Source organism: Alligator sinensis, unplaced genomic scaffold (genome assembly GCF_000455745.1).
Source record: "Alligator sinensis unplaced genomic scaffold, ASM45574v1 scaffold226_1, whole genome shotgun sequence".
Taxonomy (NCBI): domain Eukaryota; kingdom Metazoa; phylum Chordata; order Crocodylia; family Alligatoridae; genus Alligator; species Alligator sinensis.
In genome coordinates, this window is record NW_005842028.1 from 2,634,120 (window position 1) to 2,649,113 (window position 14,994).

The following is a 14,994-nucleotide window of genomic DNA, read 5'->3' on the forward strand; positions in this document are numbered from 1 at the left end:
TTTGTTGAAAGGTATAATAGAAGAAAAGAGACTTAACTAAGGCTTTGAACTTCATACTTCAGGACTTTATTTTAGAGCTCTGCAGGATTTGGATTCTGGAGAAATAAATGGACAAGGTAGAAGTACAAGCCAGGAAGTATGTGTTGTAATCCTGAACGTCTTTTGGTACACATTCCCATTTCAACACACAAACCCCTATGCACTAAAATTATGGCTCTCAGACATGTTTTTTTTTGATGATTAAGGTGGCATAGTCATTTTCTTTACAGCTCAGGGAACATCACTCACTGAAATTTCCCTTCATAATTTGACAATTGCTGAGTATTCAGATGAAAAGATAAGTTGGCTACAAAACACATCCATTTTGTTGGATAGCTGTGCACTTTTTTTTAATAACTCAGTCTCCCCTGACACAGTCTCTTCTTCCACCTGCAGTAAGTTTGCCCATGACTAGCTGGAATCACTCCAATTGTATTCAAACAGAAGGCAGTGAAGAATGACACCTCACAGTCCAACTCATTCAGAGAGGCATAAGATTTTCTAGGCAACTGTTAGATGATGAAGTAAGCTGTTACCTACATAATCTAATGTCTTTCTGAACCTGTTAGTCTGTAAGGTGCCACCCTGCTCTGACTTCAGACTAACATGGTGAGTTACTTTTCTCTACCTGTTACATACAAGGAGTAACTAAAATTTGCTCATCGGCTATACTTACAGTTCCTGCACTCTCTGTAACAGGTGGCCAGTTTCTTATAGGAGTGACAGTCTTGAAAGGATTTGAGGGAGTAGAAGGTAATACAACCCTACACATCTGTTCAGTAAGACCATAGGAAAAACTGATACCTTTGTCTCTGTCTTTGAAGTTGTTGAGATCCTGTGCAGAGAAGGAGGGCAGCTTAGGATGGGGGCTATGGGAATCAAAGACTGTGAATGAGTGATAGGAAGTGTGGCAATTAAGTTTATCAGTAAAACAGTGCTTATTGGCAAAATATCCAGCTGACATGAGATAGGAGAGAACACATTTGAATTATAATCATGGGACTTGTGCCATGGGCATTCAGCAGCATGATACCAGGAGCACCAGAAATGGTTGGTGGGAGTAAGGTAGAGTTGAGGAAAATAGGAACTGTGAAGATAAATTGATATATGTTTGGCATAGTACAGTGATGATGGCCAAGTAAATAGGTAGATGACAGGCTTTGGGGAAGTTAGAAACAGTTGAAGAATTGGGGGAATAGAGGTGGGAGGTACTAAAGGGCATAGAATGGGTGGTAGCAGGTAAGTGGGATGTAAAGAAGGAATAGAGGTCAGAGGAATGAATATTAATCATGGCGCTGTTGATAACTGTATTTATGCAGGTGCATGCTCCAGGTCTCATTAGCTTCCGGTGATGCAACTATTTACTTTGCTATTTTTTTGCTCCACTTTTGATTTCCTTCTCTGTTTTTATCCCTCTTTAATCTTAAAAAGGCATGTTAGGAATTGTAGATACCATAGAGACCCCTGCAGGTTAGAGATATAAGACCCCATATGGCCCCCTCTTGTTGCCATGATCTTAAACAAACAAAGATTGTGGTGGATTAAGAAACAGGGAACAAAAAAAAAATGGTTTTCAAAGTGTGTGTGTACAACAGGGGAAAGAAGTTGAATTCCATCATGATGCTGACAGGTTAGAGGGTCATTCCTGAGCACTAGGGGTGCACCAATAGAGATTTTTGGGGCCAATACCGATAGCCGATATTTAAGGAAGGACATTGGATGATACCGATCCAATTTCTGATACAGCTGCCGCCAGCTGGTAAGTGGTGGAAGGGGAGGGGAGAGGGAAGGGGTGTGGGGGGGGCAGATCAGTGCTCCCTGTGCTGAGGGAGGGGTCAGGGGCAGGCACTGCCCAGGTGGGGTGGGGGGGCCGGATCCGCGGCTTGTAGGTGGGGAGGCAGCTCCTGCTACTGCTTGCAACCTGGAAGGGGGGGCGTGTGCCCCCCAGATCTGTGTAGGGTAAGGCGGGGGGAGCTGTCGCCGGGGCTGCATGGGGCTCTTCTCAGCAGGGGCTGGTTTCAGAGTGGGTGTCAGCGGCACTGGGAGGATGCTGCATTCACTCCAGATTTCACTGCTGCTGTACTCCCAGTGCTGCTAGCCACCTGGCGCAGCCCTGGTTCTTTCTGGTGTGTGGGTGAAAATGAAGTGTTGAGCCAGGGCGTAGCTGGTTGGCTGGCAGGGGTGGTGCTAGGAGTGGAGAAGCGATGAAATTTGGGTTGGATGCAGCATCCTCCCAGCACTGCCAGAGTCCACATGGCTGTGCACAGCACGGGCATTTATCAGATAAATTGTCGGCCCCATCAGGCTGATATCCAATATAGCCAGTTTTCTTTATATCAGTACCGATCCAATATCAGACCAATGTATCAGTGCACCTCTACTGAGCACCAAGCTACATATGCTGCCCACATTGAATTGTCAGTGGAGATGGTAGTGCTAGTGCTGTCTCTGCTTTTAAGAAGAAAATCTTTGGACAGTGTGCATTGCAAAACACATTCTCCAAAAACTATATGGACTCTGCAAACAGATAAAAGAGGATGAAAGGGAAGGTAGCCATTTTTGCCTTGTTGCCTTGGTAATCCCCTTTCAACAACTGTTTGTCTAGTGAAGATTGCTGACTGCTTCAGTTCAACTTCTGACTTTGTGAATAGGTACCGGAAGCCTGAGAATGTGCATTTGGTACTATCAATATATTTGTATAGCCTTTCCCACTGCCCTACATTTTCCAGATCACTTAGGCCCTAGCTGTACAGTTCAGTGACTTTCTGGCTTCAGTCTTTGAAAACAAACATGCCCTGGTTCAACCAACTGTCCATTAGAACAGTGACTGAAGTAGGGTTCTCAACTCAATATATGTATATTTTTTACTGACAACCAAACTTTTTTACAGTGGTTGTTACTCAACACCTAATTTGAACCCTGCCTTTGTCAATGCCATCCACATCTGACAGAAGAGTTATATTTACATTATGTAAAACATGTCAGTTAAAAAAAAATCAGCAAAAAGTTTGGTTGTCAGTAAAAAGTTTGCAGATTGTCATTAAAACAAATTTCTTGGGTTGGCAACCCTGGGCCAAGATGAGGTAGAAGATATTCCTCAGACATTGGAGAGGAAGAGAACAAGATGCTGCTTTGAAAAGCTTCGGCTTTTAGAACAAAGTTGTAGCTACAACTTCAAAATAACAGCAAATAAGATTAAAAATGTGTAATTGCCTCTTGCTGAATCAGATTCTCTCTTTCATGTAAGTGCATTAAGGGTACCATCATGCTTCTATGCTACCCTCCTCCCGACTTTCCACAGAATGTCCCCAGGGGGAGTTGTTACTCATCTTTTAAGCAATGGAAGAAAAGGGCTACTTGGTTGTTTACCAAAGAAAAAGATTTTTTTTTATAGAGGCTCTGGATGAATTTAGTGTAAAAAGAAGTCAGAGCTTAGAACTCACTACTGAGAAGATGAAGGGACAGTTCTTGGTATCTTCATGAAAGGCGTGTGCCCCCAGCAGCCGGCGGGGCATGGCTGTGCCCGTGGCAGCGGGAGCACGGCAGTGGGGGGAGCTCAGCAGCAGTGAGCAGGGAGGTCCCACAGATGCTGCCAGCACTGTCGGCAGTGGGGAGGGGGTGGCAAGCGTCAACCAGGGGTCAGCAACCACCTGCAGGTGCTGCCAGCGGTGGCAGCCAGGGGCGATCATGGACTGCCTGCAGACACAACTGGTGGTGTTGGCAGCGGGGTGGCAAGTGGTGACCACCCGCAGGTGCCACCAACAGTGGCAGTGGCTCCTTTTTGCAAGGGGTGCACTGCCACACACAGGGACTGCATGTGCACCTGCGTGCACCCCTTACACATTGCCCCTGGGTATCTTTATATCTCTGACAGTCTTTTAAATCCTCACTTGCATGAGTAATTCATTTTTTACACTAGTGGTGCCACTGAAACCAATTAGATGATTTGCTGGAGTATGAATTCACAGGATGAGTTGTAGAAATGGTACCTGCAGCTTTGTACTCTGAAATAAGTATGTGTGGTTAAAAGAAACGGGTTGCATTTCTGAGAGAGTGACTCATGGTTTTATCTTGATTATTCTACAAGTATAGTAGTTTAAGTTGCTGCCTAAAAACTAGAATGAGGTTTTAATTCTTAAAGCACCAGATTTTGCATGTGATTTAATATGGTTTTGTAGCTCATGGTTATTTGTGAAATTTCATTAATATTTTTTCTAATGAAACGTCTTGAGGATTTGTAAAGAAAAGTGGAGAAACTTATCCGTTGGACCCTCCATTTCTTTTAGTAGAAAAGGTGAGCTACTGGACCATTTCTGAGCTACATGCCCAGAATTTCTTGTTCTGCTTCACTTGGGGTTTGTCATAATATGCGTGGTAGTTGTTTTCATGATTATTAAATTATAAATCACATAGATTTACTAAGGATTGATTTATATTTTTATCATGCTCTTTCTACAGGTCTATAGTAATAAAAGTTCAGCATATGCATCTCCATTGTTTGCTTAACATTTCTAGTGAATAGTTGTTAGAACTTTTCATGGTGTTATCTGCCAGACTGACTATGGGCGTTTTCTTTTTACAGGCACATATAATTCTTGTTTAGAAGTAGGACCGCTAGAGTTTGCCCATAATATAGAATTGCTTGGGTTCATAAAAAGTGCACCACCTACAGCAATTAATCTCTTCTGTAGTGTGCTTTATAAATTGGTGAATTAGATAGCTACAAAGTAGACTCTGATCTCTGTGATAAGGCTGATCCTACAGCTGCTCCAGTTTTTACACTGGCCAAATTGAGTTCAAAGTTTGGCTTTATATTTGGTATCTCAGATCTGTAATAGAGATCAATGGCCAGATTCTACATTGGTGAAAATGGATATAGTGCCATTGACCATATCAGGAACCACACATCTTTGTACAAGGTGGAGGTTGAGGCTTTATTGCTGTAACTTTATTATGCAAAATATTTAATTTTTAACCTGATTGTGACATAAAAAATAGTGTTTCTGTGCACATCACATCAGTTGAATTTTTAAGAAACTATTTGGTTTATCTTTTGCTGTAGGATCCTAGTGGACAATCCATTCAAGTGTTCCTGTGACATTATGTGGATCAAGATATTTCAAGAGACCAAGTTTTCTAATGCAGAAACTCAGGATTTTTATTGCATAAATGACAACAACAAGAGGATAGCCCTGATGGAAATGCAGATCCCAAACTGCGGTAATAAACTTTAATAACTAAAGTAAAACAATTAAGTTGCCAACAGGCAGGAAAACAAGTATAGTTTTAAAGTAGATCAAATGTCAGGTTGGTATTTGGTATGCTGTATGAAATGTTCTTGACCTCCGGAAGAAGGTTAAAAAACAGCATGTGAATCTTGATACCATGTGAATTAATGATGGGACCTTGAGTTGAGTTAGAATAACTTTGTTTTATCTAAGAAAAAAAATTAAGATATGACAGTTATTCAAAAATGCAGCAAAACAAAAAGCCTACTTCTGGAAAATGCCATTATTTTTATCAAACAAAATGGATGCTTCCAAAATGAAGAGCTTGTCTTGCTTTCATAGATTTCCTACATTAACAAAACTTTCATTTCCCTGCAAAAATGAACACTGCAGTGTTCTTTGCATGACACTTGAAATGTTGGCCCTAAATTGTGCCTATTCAAAAAAGAAAACAAACACATATTTTTGCATGTAGATCTCTGCATGCACAATTACTAACTGACTGATGGGAACCCTGCTGAATCCACTTTGTGTGGGTTATGCAAAATGGACACTGCAAATTTCCGCCTGTAGTACCTGGCAACATACCAGGGACTTCTGGTTAATATGAATTTAGGGAGGTTCAGTTGTATGATCAATCATTTTTCTTCCAAGGGATCCGTGGACATTTGTCTGATATTTTTCAGTTCTTACTAGTCGGAGAGGTTTTCCCTTTTCCTCAGAACTTGTGGCACATGAGAAGTGTGGAGCAGCTGAGCTGGCCTTTAGGCATGTTTGACTTAGTGACATGTACAAGAATATAGTAAGTTTTAATTGGTTTTCTTAGCGGGCCAGACATTATAGGATGCCCTGAAGCAGGCCTGGAAGAAGGAGGGTAGGCAAGGTAGAGGGAATGTATTTGGGTGGGGAAAATGGTAATAAAGAGTTAAATTAGGGTTGGGATAGCAATATGATAGTAATGAGCCTCTCCTGCTATTCTTTACTCTCCTGAGTGTCCTCCTCTCCTCTGACCTTGCTGGCTGTACTGCAGACTAGGGCTGCGTGAAGCTTCGGTCATTGATTCTATTTGGCAGAGATTCAGCCCGATTTGGTGGCCAAATCTCCAAATCCAAATCAAGTCAGGAGACTCTTTAATCTCTCTGAATTGAATTGGAACCCTCCTAATCAATTCAGAGAGATTCAGAAAGAGTCAACGATTCAGATATAGACACAGCTTTAAATGTTTTTTCTACATACCTCAAGGTACCAGGTGGCTCATGAATGCTGAGATGGTGGGGCAGATGGAGTATCCTATAGGAGCACAGGGGAAGGGGCGGGGTCCCCAACATGCTCGGCAGCAAACCCGGAAGTGGACCAGAATCGCTACTAGTTCACTGGGAAGCACACGGGGGGGGCCGCGCCCTTCTCTGGCTGCAGCGACTGGTGCCTCCTGGGGCCCCCTGCAGCTGATCTCTGCAGCGAGGGGCCCCCAGGGGCCCCCTGCAGCTGATCTCTGAGCCAGGGGGGTGGGGGCCCTGGTGTGCTTGGCAGCGGACCCGGAAGTGGACCGGAAGTACTTCTGGTCCACTTCCGGCTTTGCTGTTGAGCATGCAGGGGGCCCTCCCAAGGTCCTGTGGCATGCTCCATCTGCCCACCATCGCAGCATTCATGAGCCACACCTGGTACCTGATGGTATGTAGAAAAAACATTTAAAGTGGTGTCTGCAGCTGAATCGCTGATTCTCCGAATCAGCATCGAATCTTCAGATTCAGATTCAGCCAAATCGAATTGGGACAGTGATCTGAATTACTGACTTGAATCACTGTCCCTGATTTGGGCTGAATCTGAATCAAATACGGCCCATTTCGCATACCCCTACTGCAGACCACTACGGTTCTTCATAGTGCTCTGATCTTTGCCTGAAACATGTAACCAGAGATGAACTGGGTGCAAATTAGTGGAATGCTGGGTTAATATCTTTGTGTGTAGTAAATGCCATTGTCCTCTTGTCCAGTTCTCCATTGTAATAGGAACAAGTTATACAGTTATACCCTTTTACCAGATATAGACATTCAAAAAGCCTGCGACAGAACCAATATAAATTACGTGGTTTTATGTAAGCAGTGTAGTTTAGATTGGTAACAAACGGAACACATGTGCTCTTTGGTTGGGTAGAGGAGTAAATCTTAGTCCTGGTTCTGCCATTTTAAAACCAGTCTGTGTGCAGAGCTTCTGTTCTGTTATGAGTATAGATTGGTTTCCATTCGGTTATACCAATAAAAGTATAATGTCTGTACCTAGCCTTAATCATTAGCTAGCTGTAGCTGGAAACCCACAGTAAGTAGGGATGCTGTGAGCACTGAGAGTTAGATTCTGAGGGCCCCACAATAAGAAATATGCAACAATACTTCTACTATGTTCTTGAGTGGCTAGTGATTTGAGAGCAAAAAATATATTACTGACTTCTTCCATGTTTATGAGCCATGCCAGTGACAGAAGAAGGAGAGAAAGGAGTAGGAGTAGAAGGCAAGAGCAAAATGGAATACAGAATTAAACTATTTTTCCAGTCTTAAGTAATCCTCACATAGCATTGAGCAAGCTTTTTCAGCAGCCTCTTGACTTCTTCACTTTTGTGGGTCAGAAAGAAAAGCCAGAGTATTGTCTAATTTTGTAAATGCCTTTTGGAAGGGTTTCAGGCATGGGGCACAAAACAGAGGCACCCCAAAACAGTCCTGTTATGCTATAGCTGCTCAGAGACAATGTAGGGATGAGTAATATTCCAGTATTTTCTTCCCTTTTTAGCTAAAAACACATAGATAGCTAAGGAGGCCTTTGGCACTAAGCACTGAAAATTATGGGACATTACCTGCTACTGAGTTCTTGAGTGTCTGCAGAAACATAAGCCATTCCTCAGAACTTGGTGACCTTTGCATGTCTGCACAGCTGCCTGAGAGACCTTTACACGATTGAGGACATGGACTGGTGTTATATTTGTAGTTAGAAATACACCCTTTCAGCACTGAAAGAGCTGAGCACACAGTTGTTCAAATGGCTTGTCCTGGATAAAATATGGTTGTTCCCATGGAGCGACATCATCCAGCCCACAGGGCTCCCCAAGGCTAAGTATAGACAGTCAAAAAGCCTGAGGCTAAATCAATTTCAATTTTATAGGTTAGTCTAAGCTGCGTAGATTGATCGAGAAGCAAGTGAACAGACCTTCACTTCTGATTCTGGAAATGCAGCCACATGCTTGTAGTGGCTCAGGCCAGAAGCTGGGGGCCACTAGAGCAGTGATTCTCAACCTTTTTTGTAGCAGGACTGATTTGTAAACATTGATGGCCAGTCCTGACCCAGTACCCCTCACTCCTGACCTGCTGCCTCCCACCCCCAGGCACCAGCCCTCCAGTGTGTGGGGCAGGGGGTGCATGTGTGGGGTGTGGGGCCCCAGGCAGCCCCTTGCAGGCTGGAACTCTGCCAACCTGCAGGGAAATGCCACGGTCTCCCATGTTTTTCTCTTTTTAAAGTTTCTTCCTGACCCTTTCATATATTCTTGCAACCCACTCTTGGGTTGTGACCCATGGGTTGAGAAACACGGCACTAGAGCAGGCGTCCCAGCCTTCTAGCCACTGCTGAAGAGAAGGGAGGGGAGCTGGGAGAGGAGCCCTCCAAGGCTTTTGCCCCCTTCCCTGCTCAAGTGGAGAGTGGGGGAATGGCCAGGCCCTGACTGGCCTGCTGACTATGATGGGGGGTTTAAACCCCCATGCTGGCCTGCGCTACACCGAGCCAGGGTCTGCTGTGTGGGGGGAGCCGGCCCTGCCCTGCTTGTTCTTGCTCCCTACTCGACTGGAGAGCATGCCAGTGGCCAGGCCTTAACCTGAGACCAACACACTGAGGTGGAGAGGTGGGTTTAAACCCTCTCCCTGCCCCGCACTGGACCCCAGCTGGGGTCTATAGGGATGTTGAACCCCCCACCCCCTCCTCCCCGACTCCAGCTCAGCCTGCTGGCGCTTGGCCAAGGCCTGGGCATGCCCCCCAACTTGAGCAGAGAACAGGGAAAAGCCTGGGGGGGATTGCCTCCCCATGGTCAGGCAGACCCTGGCTGAAGTCTGGTGTGGGGTAGGGTGGGGGTTTAAGCACCCCTCCTCCCCGCTAGCCTGCAGGGCCAGGCTGGAGCCTGGCCATCCTCTCTGCTTGAGCTTGGAGTGGGGAAAAGCCTGGCACGGACTGTTCTCCACAGCCAGGCAAACCTTGGCTGGGGTTCCCTACAGGCCAGGGAGGGGTTTTAAACCCACCTCTGCCCCTCTCTCCCTCATTGTGTTGGCCCCAGGCTGGGGCCTGGCCATTTCCTGAACTCAGGGGAAAAGACTGGGAGGGACTGCTCTCCACCCCGCCCTCTATCAGGCAGACCCCAGCTGGGGTCTGGAGCCAGGTTTGCCCACCATCACCACCCCCTTCTCAGCCTGCTGGAACAGTTATAGTGCTCTGGCTAGGGGGCAGAGGGATGGGGGCAACCCTGGTCTGCTGGAGCAGATGGCACAGCACAGGACTGCGAAACATCCTGGGATGCTGGAGGACTGTGAATTAACTTGAACTGGGAGGGAGCCTGGGACAGAAGTTCCATAAACTGGCGTGACCTAAATCAGTTCAGTCCTATCCTACATCCAGCCAGGTTTATTTTAAACCAATTTCGGCCACTTTGGAAGTGGTTTAAGTGCCCTGAACTTTTTTTGTGTTGTATATTTGAACCAGTTTTTGATTACTTAAACCAGTTTATATGTAACATCTGTCCCTAGCCCAAAGATCTAGAAATGTGGTGGTGGAAGAGAGGAGAGAGTGCTAATTGCTGTTCCCCTGCTGCTGAGTTTTTAGACTTGTGGGGAGCCCTGTGACCTGGATATGTGGCTCTGCATGCCAGTTTGCACCAGTGTGTGGCTGGATCTGGGCATGTGTGATTGGGCTGGCATGCAGCCTGCATGCGGGATTGGAACCATAGACCAATCCAATGTGTCAAACCTATGTGTGATTCAGACTGACCCCAGGCCACTCAATTGGCCTACGGGGCCAGAAATTTGGGTTTTATTTCTGTACAGTTTTTTATTTAGTGTGTTAAAGCATTACTTCCCTAATTAGCCAGTTGGTTATTGAGGGTTCATAGAGTAGTTGCCGGTCATGTGGATTTGCTTCTGTTCCTTTTTTTTCAACTATTGAATTTCATTAAAACAGCTAAAAAAAAGGAAGAAAACACCTTTTCCCCTCCCTATTAAGCAATTGCTATGGTTCCCACAGGTAAATTGTGCAACTGTGAGTGGGTGGGGAAGTGTCCCATGCCATATGCATGAGGCAGAAGATAGTTTAAAAGACTGCCTTTCTTTTAGATCCTGATTCTAAGCTCAGTAAACTCAGCAGGTGCACTGTTATACCCTTAAGAAATGGGGCCACATTATGAAAATGTTAAAAATCCTGTTTTATAGTCTCATCACTGAGATATTATGACTAAACTTACACTATAGGTTTCCTTTTCTTATGTCATTATCAAAGGAGACTCAGCCTTATTCATTACATTGCTTCCATAATTCTACATATAGGGTTTTTGTTCCTACTGCTTCTAGTTTAGCAGTGTTCTGCCTTGTATCAGTAAGCTAGTAAATCAGACATCTTATATGGCACATGTTCATTTGGTATTTGGTCCATCTATCTGATTTTGATTATCCTTCTACTTCTGTTTGTTTACTGTGCCACTTTGCATAACTGTGGTACTCTTCTTTCCTTGTCATTTGATTTATACCCTTGCTTAAGTTTCTTGACTTGAGTTTTAAAAGAAGCTCAAGCCTAATTTATTCGGTGCACATATCATAAATGTCTAGGCATATTGGACACTTGTAACTGGAGGTAGCTGGGCAGTTAATTGAGTTATTTAAATGCATTTAAATACAGGATTTTTGTCCTTTTCTCCAGCTTGCATTTAGTACTGTAATGGCCTTGTTACACCTTAGGCTGTAAGACACACAAATGTTGATCAAGTCAGTACTAGTTGGAGTTTGGAGCAGTCACACCTTTAGTCTAAAAACCTTCTCTGACTGGCCCCCTACCTGCAGAGCTGTGACTTGCCACTAGAGGGCTGGTGAGCTGGTAAGCAGGGAGGCCCCTTCCAGCCCCACTTCTCTATGCTTCACCTGCAGCAGCAGCACTCTAGACTGCTGGGAGCGGAGGGAGGTGGTGGGGTCCATTTGAGAGAGTCTGAAGGACTTGGCAGGGGACTATGTGGGGAAATCGCTGCCCTCCTGACTCCTACCTCCAATGGTAGAACTGTGTTGCCAAGAGCCTTCAAGGGGCGAATCCCAGGATCCATCTGCCCTGGGATGTGGGGTGCTTTCTTGGGAGAGGATTGTGGGATCAGATCCCAGCAAAGCAATTGAGAGGGGGTTCTCCAAGCTCAGGGGGCCCTTGATTGAAGATGTCCAGGTACCCGCTCCATGCCCAGTGCCTGGCAAATCCCAGTGCCTGACTCCCATGTAAAACCAGAACTGCAGAGGGCGAGGGGTGGGAAGGACAGAGACACTGCCTGGCATTGGGGCTTGGATCTCTCCCCGCCTTCCCAGCCCCATCTCTCCCCTGATCTCAGCCAGCCCTGAGCCTTGGGGTTACCCTGTCTGCAGACACCCCACCAAGCCTTCTTCTTCTGCTGGGACCCTCCAGGTCACATCAGTACCTTTTATAAGGGGTTCTGCTGTCAAATGCCTGTAAGGTTATGTAATCCCTTGAACCTTAAGGGCTTTTTAAATACAAAAGACAACACCAGCTCTGCAAACAGATAGCATTAGACCCTGCACACTGGCTCCTGCCCTGTTTGAGCACCCTTTCTAATCTGTAGTGATCAGCACACCAGATGTGCTACCCAGTGCTGGCGCTCAGCTACCTCTCCATCCTGGAGACAACTGCGATCAGTTTCCAGCCATGGCATTCAGCTCTTAACATGATTCCTAGGGGCAGGGGGTTGCTGCCTGGGACTGTTTCCCTGCACTCCCAGGGATGCTCACTTGTTTGGAACAGACCCAGACCTGTCATAGCCCAAAAGGAGATCTGACATTAACCAAAAGGCCAGTTGCCTTGGAAGGCAAAAAAACCAGCAGCAGGACAATGTCTTATTTTTCCCTTTCCCCGCTCCCTCCCTCTCCTGCATGGAGAGTCCCCACCTTTCACCAGAAGGATTACACCTACTGCCTCCAGTGTAGGATAGAAAAAAACCCATCAGATGGGAAATAATGTTAGCAGAAGCAGCTGGGGCTGTGAGTACCCACAGAGCAGGAGGGGCCACTGCATCCTGGGATGCTGGAGGACTTCAACATGGATAGAACAGCTGTGGGGAGTGGCCATAGTTTAATGGATCAGGAGCAAGTTTATGTGGATTAACGATAATCCTGCCCTGGAGTGGCATAATTTTAAATAGAATAATTAGTGCTTTAAACCACTTAAAGGTGTTAATGTGCGGTCAATCCAGGGGTTAAGAGCTCCAGAATCGCCTAACATTACCAGTTAACAAGGCCCTAAATCTTCCTGCAGAGGACTGGCTTTCTCTTGTTAATTTGCATTATATAATTGACATGGTTTTAAAAGGTGCTGCTATCTATTTACAGTTATGATCTAAAAGCCAATTTGCTTGCTTCTTGATTTGTTCAGGAAGCATTTGTCCGATAATTTGTATAGGCAAGTGTTAAGATATTTCCAAATAGATTGCACTCAAGCTGGCTTTACTCCCAGCTGTGGAAATGGTCTGGAGACAAGTGAATAGGAGGAGATACCAGAGTTTTATGAAGAGTTAAGGGGAGGGGAGGGGAAGAAAGGGTTGCATGGGGTGTTATACAGTTTAGAGAAAAAATGAAACCAAATTGAGAAAATAATATGTTTATTTTAATAATAGAAAAGATGTAGTAGATCTAGTAATCCCTTTTATTATCAATTACAGATAAGGCTGACAAAAGTAAAACTTTACAGGTTAGCAGTTGTTTTTTTTACAAAAAAGGCCTTAAACAATCTGTTACATTTCAGAATCTGCACAGGCTCTCCAGCCTTTTTACTTTGGCTCAAGTAGTAGAGGTTATAAGGTTTGTATGGTAGCAAATTGTTTTTATTTTCTCTATACTGAGTTTTAGTTCTTATTTGCAATCAAATTCTTCATGAAATATGATTTCCATGAGTGTTCAGACAACATTGGGTTTACATTGGAGCTCAGCAGATAAGATATGGGTATCACATGGAAATGAGCTTAATTAAAACATTATTTCATTATTAATATTTTAAAAGTGAAAATAAGTCAGCTGACTGCTAGAAATTATTGGTGTATGAAGTACATTGTAGGAAGGGAGAAAGAACAAGAACCAGACTTTCAGAAATAATGTATGTAACTTGTGTGTGCAAACTGTGATACGCTCATGCAGACCTTGATTATTTTCATGCACAGATGTAACTATTAGGGGTGCACTAATAGAGATTTTTCAGGCCGGTACTGATAGCCAATTTGTAAGGAGGCATATCGACTGATACTGATCCAATTTCCAATACCAGATGGGCAGCTTGAATAGCAGTGTCCAGCTGGTAAGTCTGTTGTGGTGGAAGGGGCATGGGGAGGGGAAGATGGGGGCCTCTGTGGTGAGGGAGGGAGTGGGGCTGGGCAGGTACTGCTCCACTGAGGTGCATCAGGGCATGGCACAGAGGGCTAGTCCAGGTGGTGTGGGGGCGGTAGAGGGGGGCAGCTCCTGCCGCTCCCCAGGAGGACATGGGGGCTGTGTGCTCCCTAGATTTGTGTGGGATGGGCTGCAGCTGTGGGCTGGGGCTGGGGCTGCGCCGTACTCTTCCCAGTGTGGGGCTGGTCTGGGTTGCGCTCAGGGCAGGTGCCGCTACCACTCACCGTGAGTGCAGCCTGGCCCAGCCCCCATTGGGAAGAGCCTGGGGCAGCCCCTGCCCTAGCCCACAGCTGCTGCCTGCCCTGGCCCACACAGATCTGGGGTGCAGATGCCCCCCATACCCTCCCAGGGTGAGCACAGTGGCAGGAGCTGCCCCCCCCACGCCCTCCAGACAAGCTGTGGCTCTGTCCCATGCCCCACTGCACCCTGGCGGGGCAGCACCTGCACCAGCCCCTCCTTTCCTCACCGCAGGGACCTCGATCTGCCCCCCTCCCCTTATCTCCCACCTTCCCTTCCACCACACCAGACTTACCAGCTGTGCGCAGCTGTCTACGCTGCCGGGCTGTGCTCCTCGCTGCCTACGTGTTGTGCTGCGGCTGGGCACATGCATGGGCCATTTATCGGCCAAATTATTGGCCACATCAGACTGATTTCTGATACAATCAATTTTCTTTATATCAGTGGCACTCTGATGTTGGACTAAGATATCAGTGCACCTCTAGTATCTATAGGCCCATGTAGGAGGAAACTTGAATGCACACTCTTATCTGTGCATCATTGAAAAGTTGCCGCTCTTACTTTAGTCAGTCTTCTGTTTCACAGTGGTGACTTGCTCTCTGGGTTAATTGAAATGAAACCCTTTTACAATAGCTATAGCACTCAGTCTTTGAGGTGATTGAAAGGGAGCAAATCATACTACCTCTCTGTGCTTAACTTTCCCCACTGGAGAACAAACATAATGAAACTGATTACTTTTGCATGGTACTTTGAGATGCACCCAGGAAAAAAATCACTGTTATAGGAATCAAGTATTGCTGCTACTTCAGTCTTGCAATGTAAATAAACAC

General features: G+C 45.6%; 1 protein-coding gene across 1 annotated transcript in view; it reads left to right on the forward strand.

The window, feature by feature from the left end:
• The window catches only part of LOC102372380 (BDNF/NT-3 growth factors receptor), a 128,908-nt gene that overhangs the window by 26,753 nt on the left and 87,161 nt on the right, over window positions 1-14,994 (forward strand). Inside the window, exon 5 of the mRNA XM_006022305.2 lies at window positions 5,102-5,259. Coding sequence (XP_006022367.1) covers window positions 5,102-5,259 — 158 coding nt within the window. The remainder of the gene's footprint in view (window positions 1-5,101; window positions 5,260-14,994) is intronic.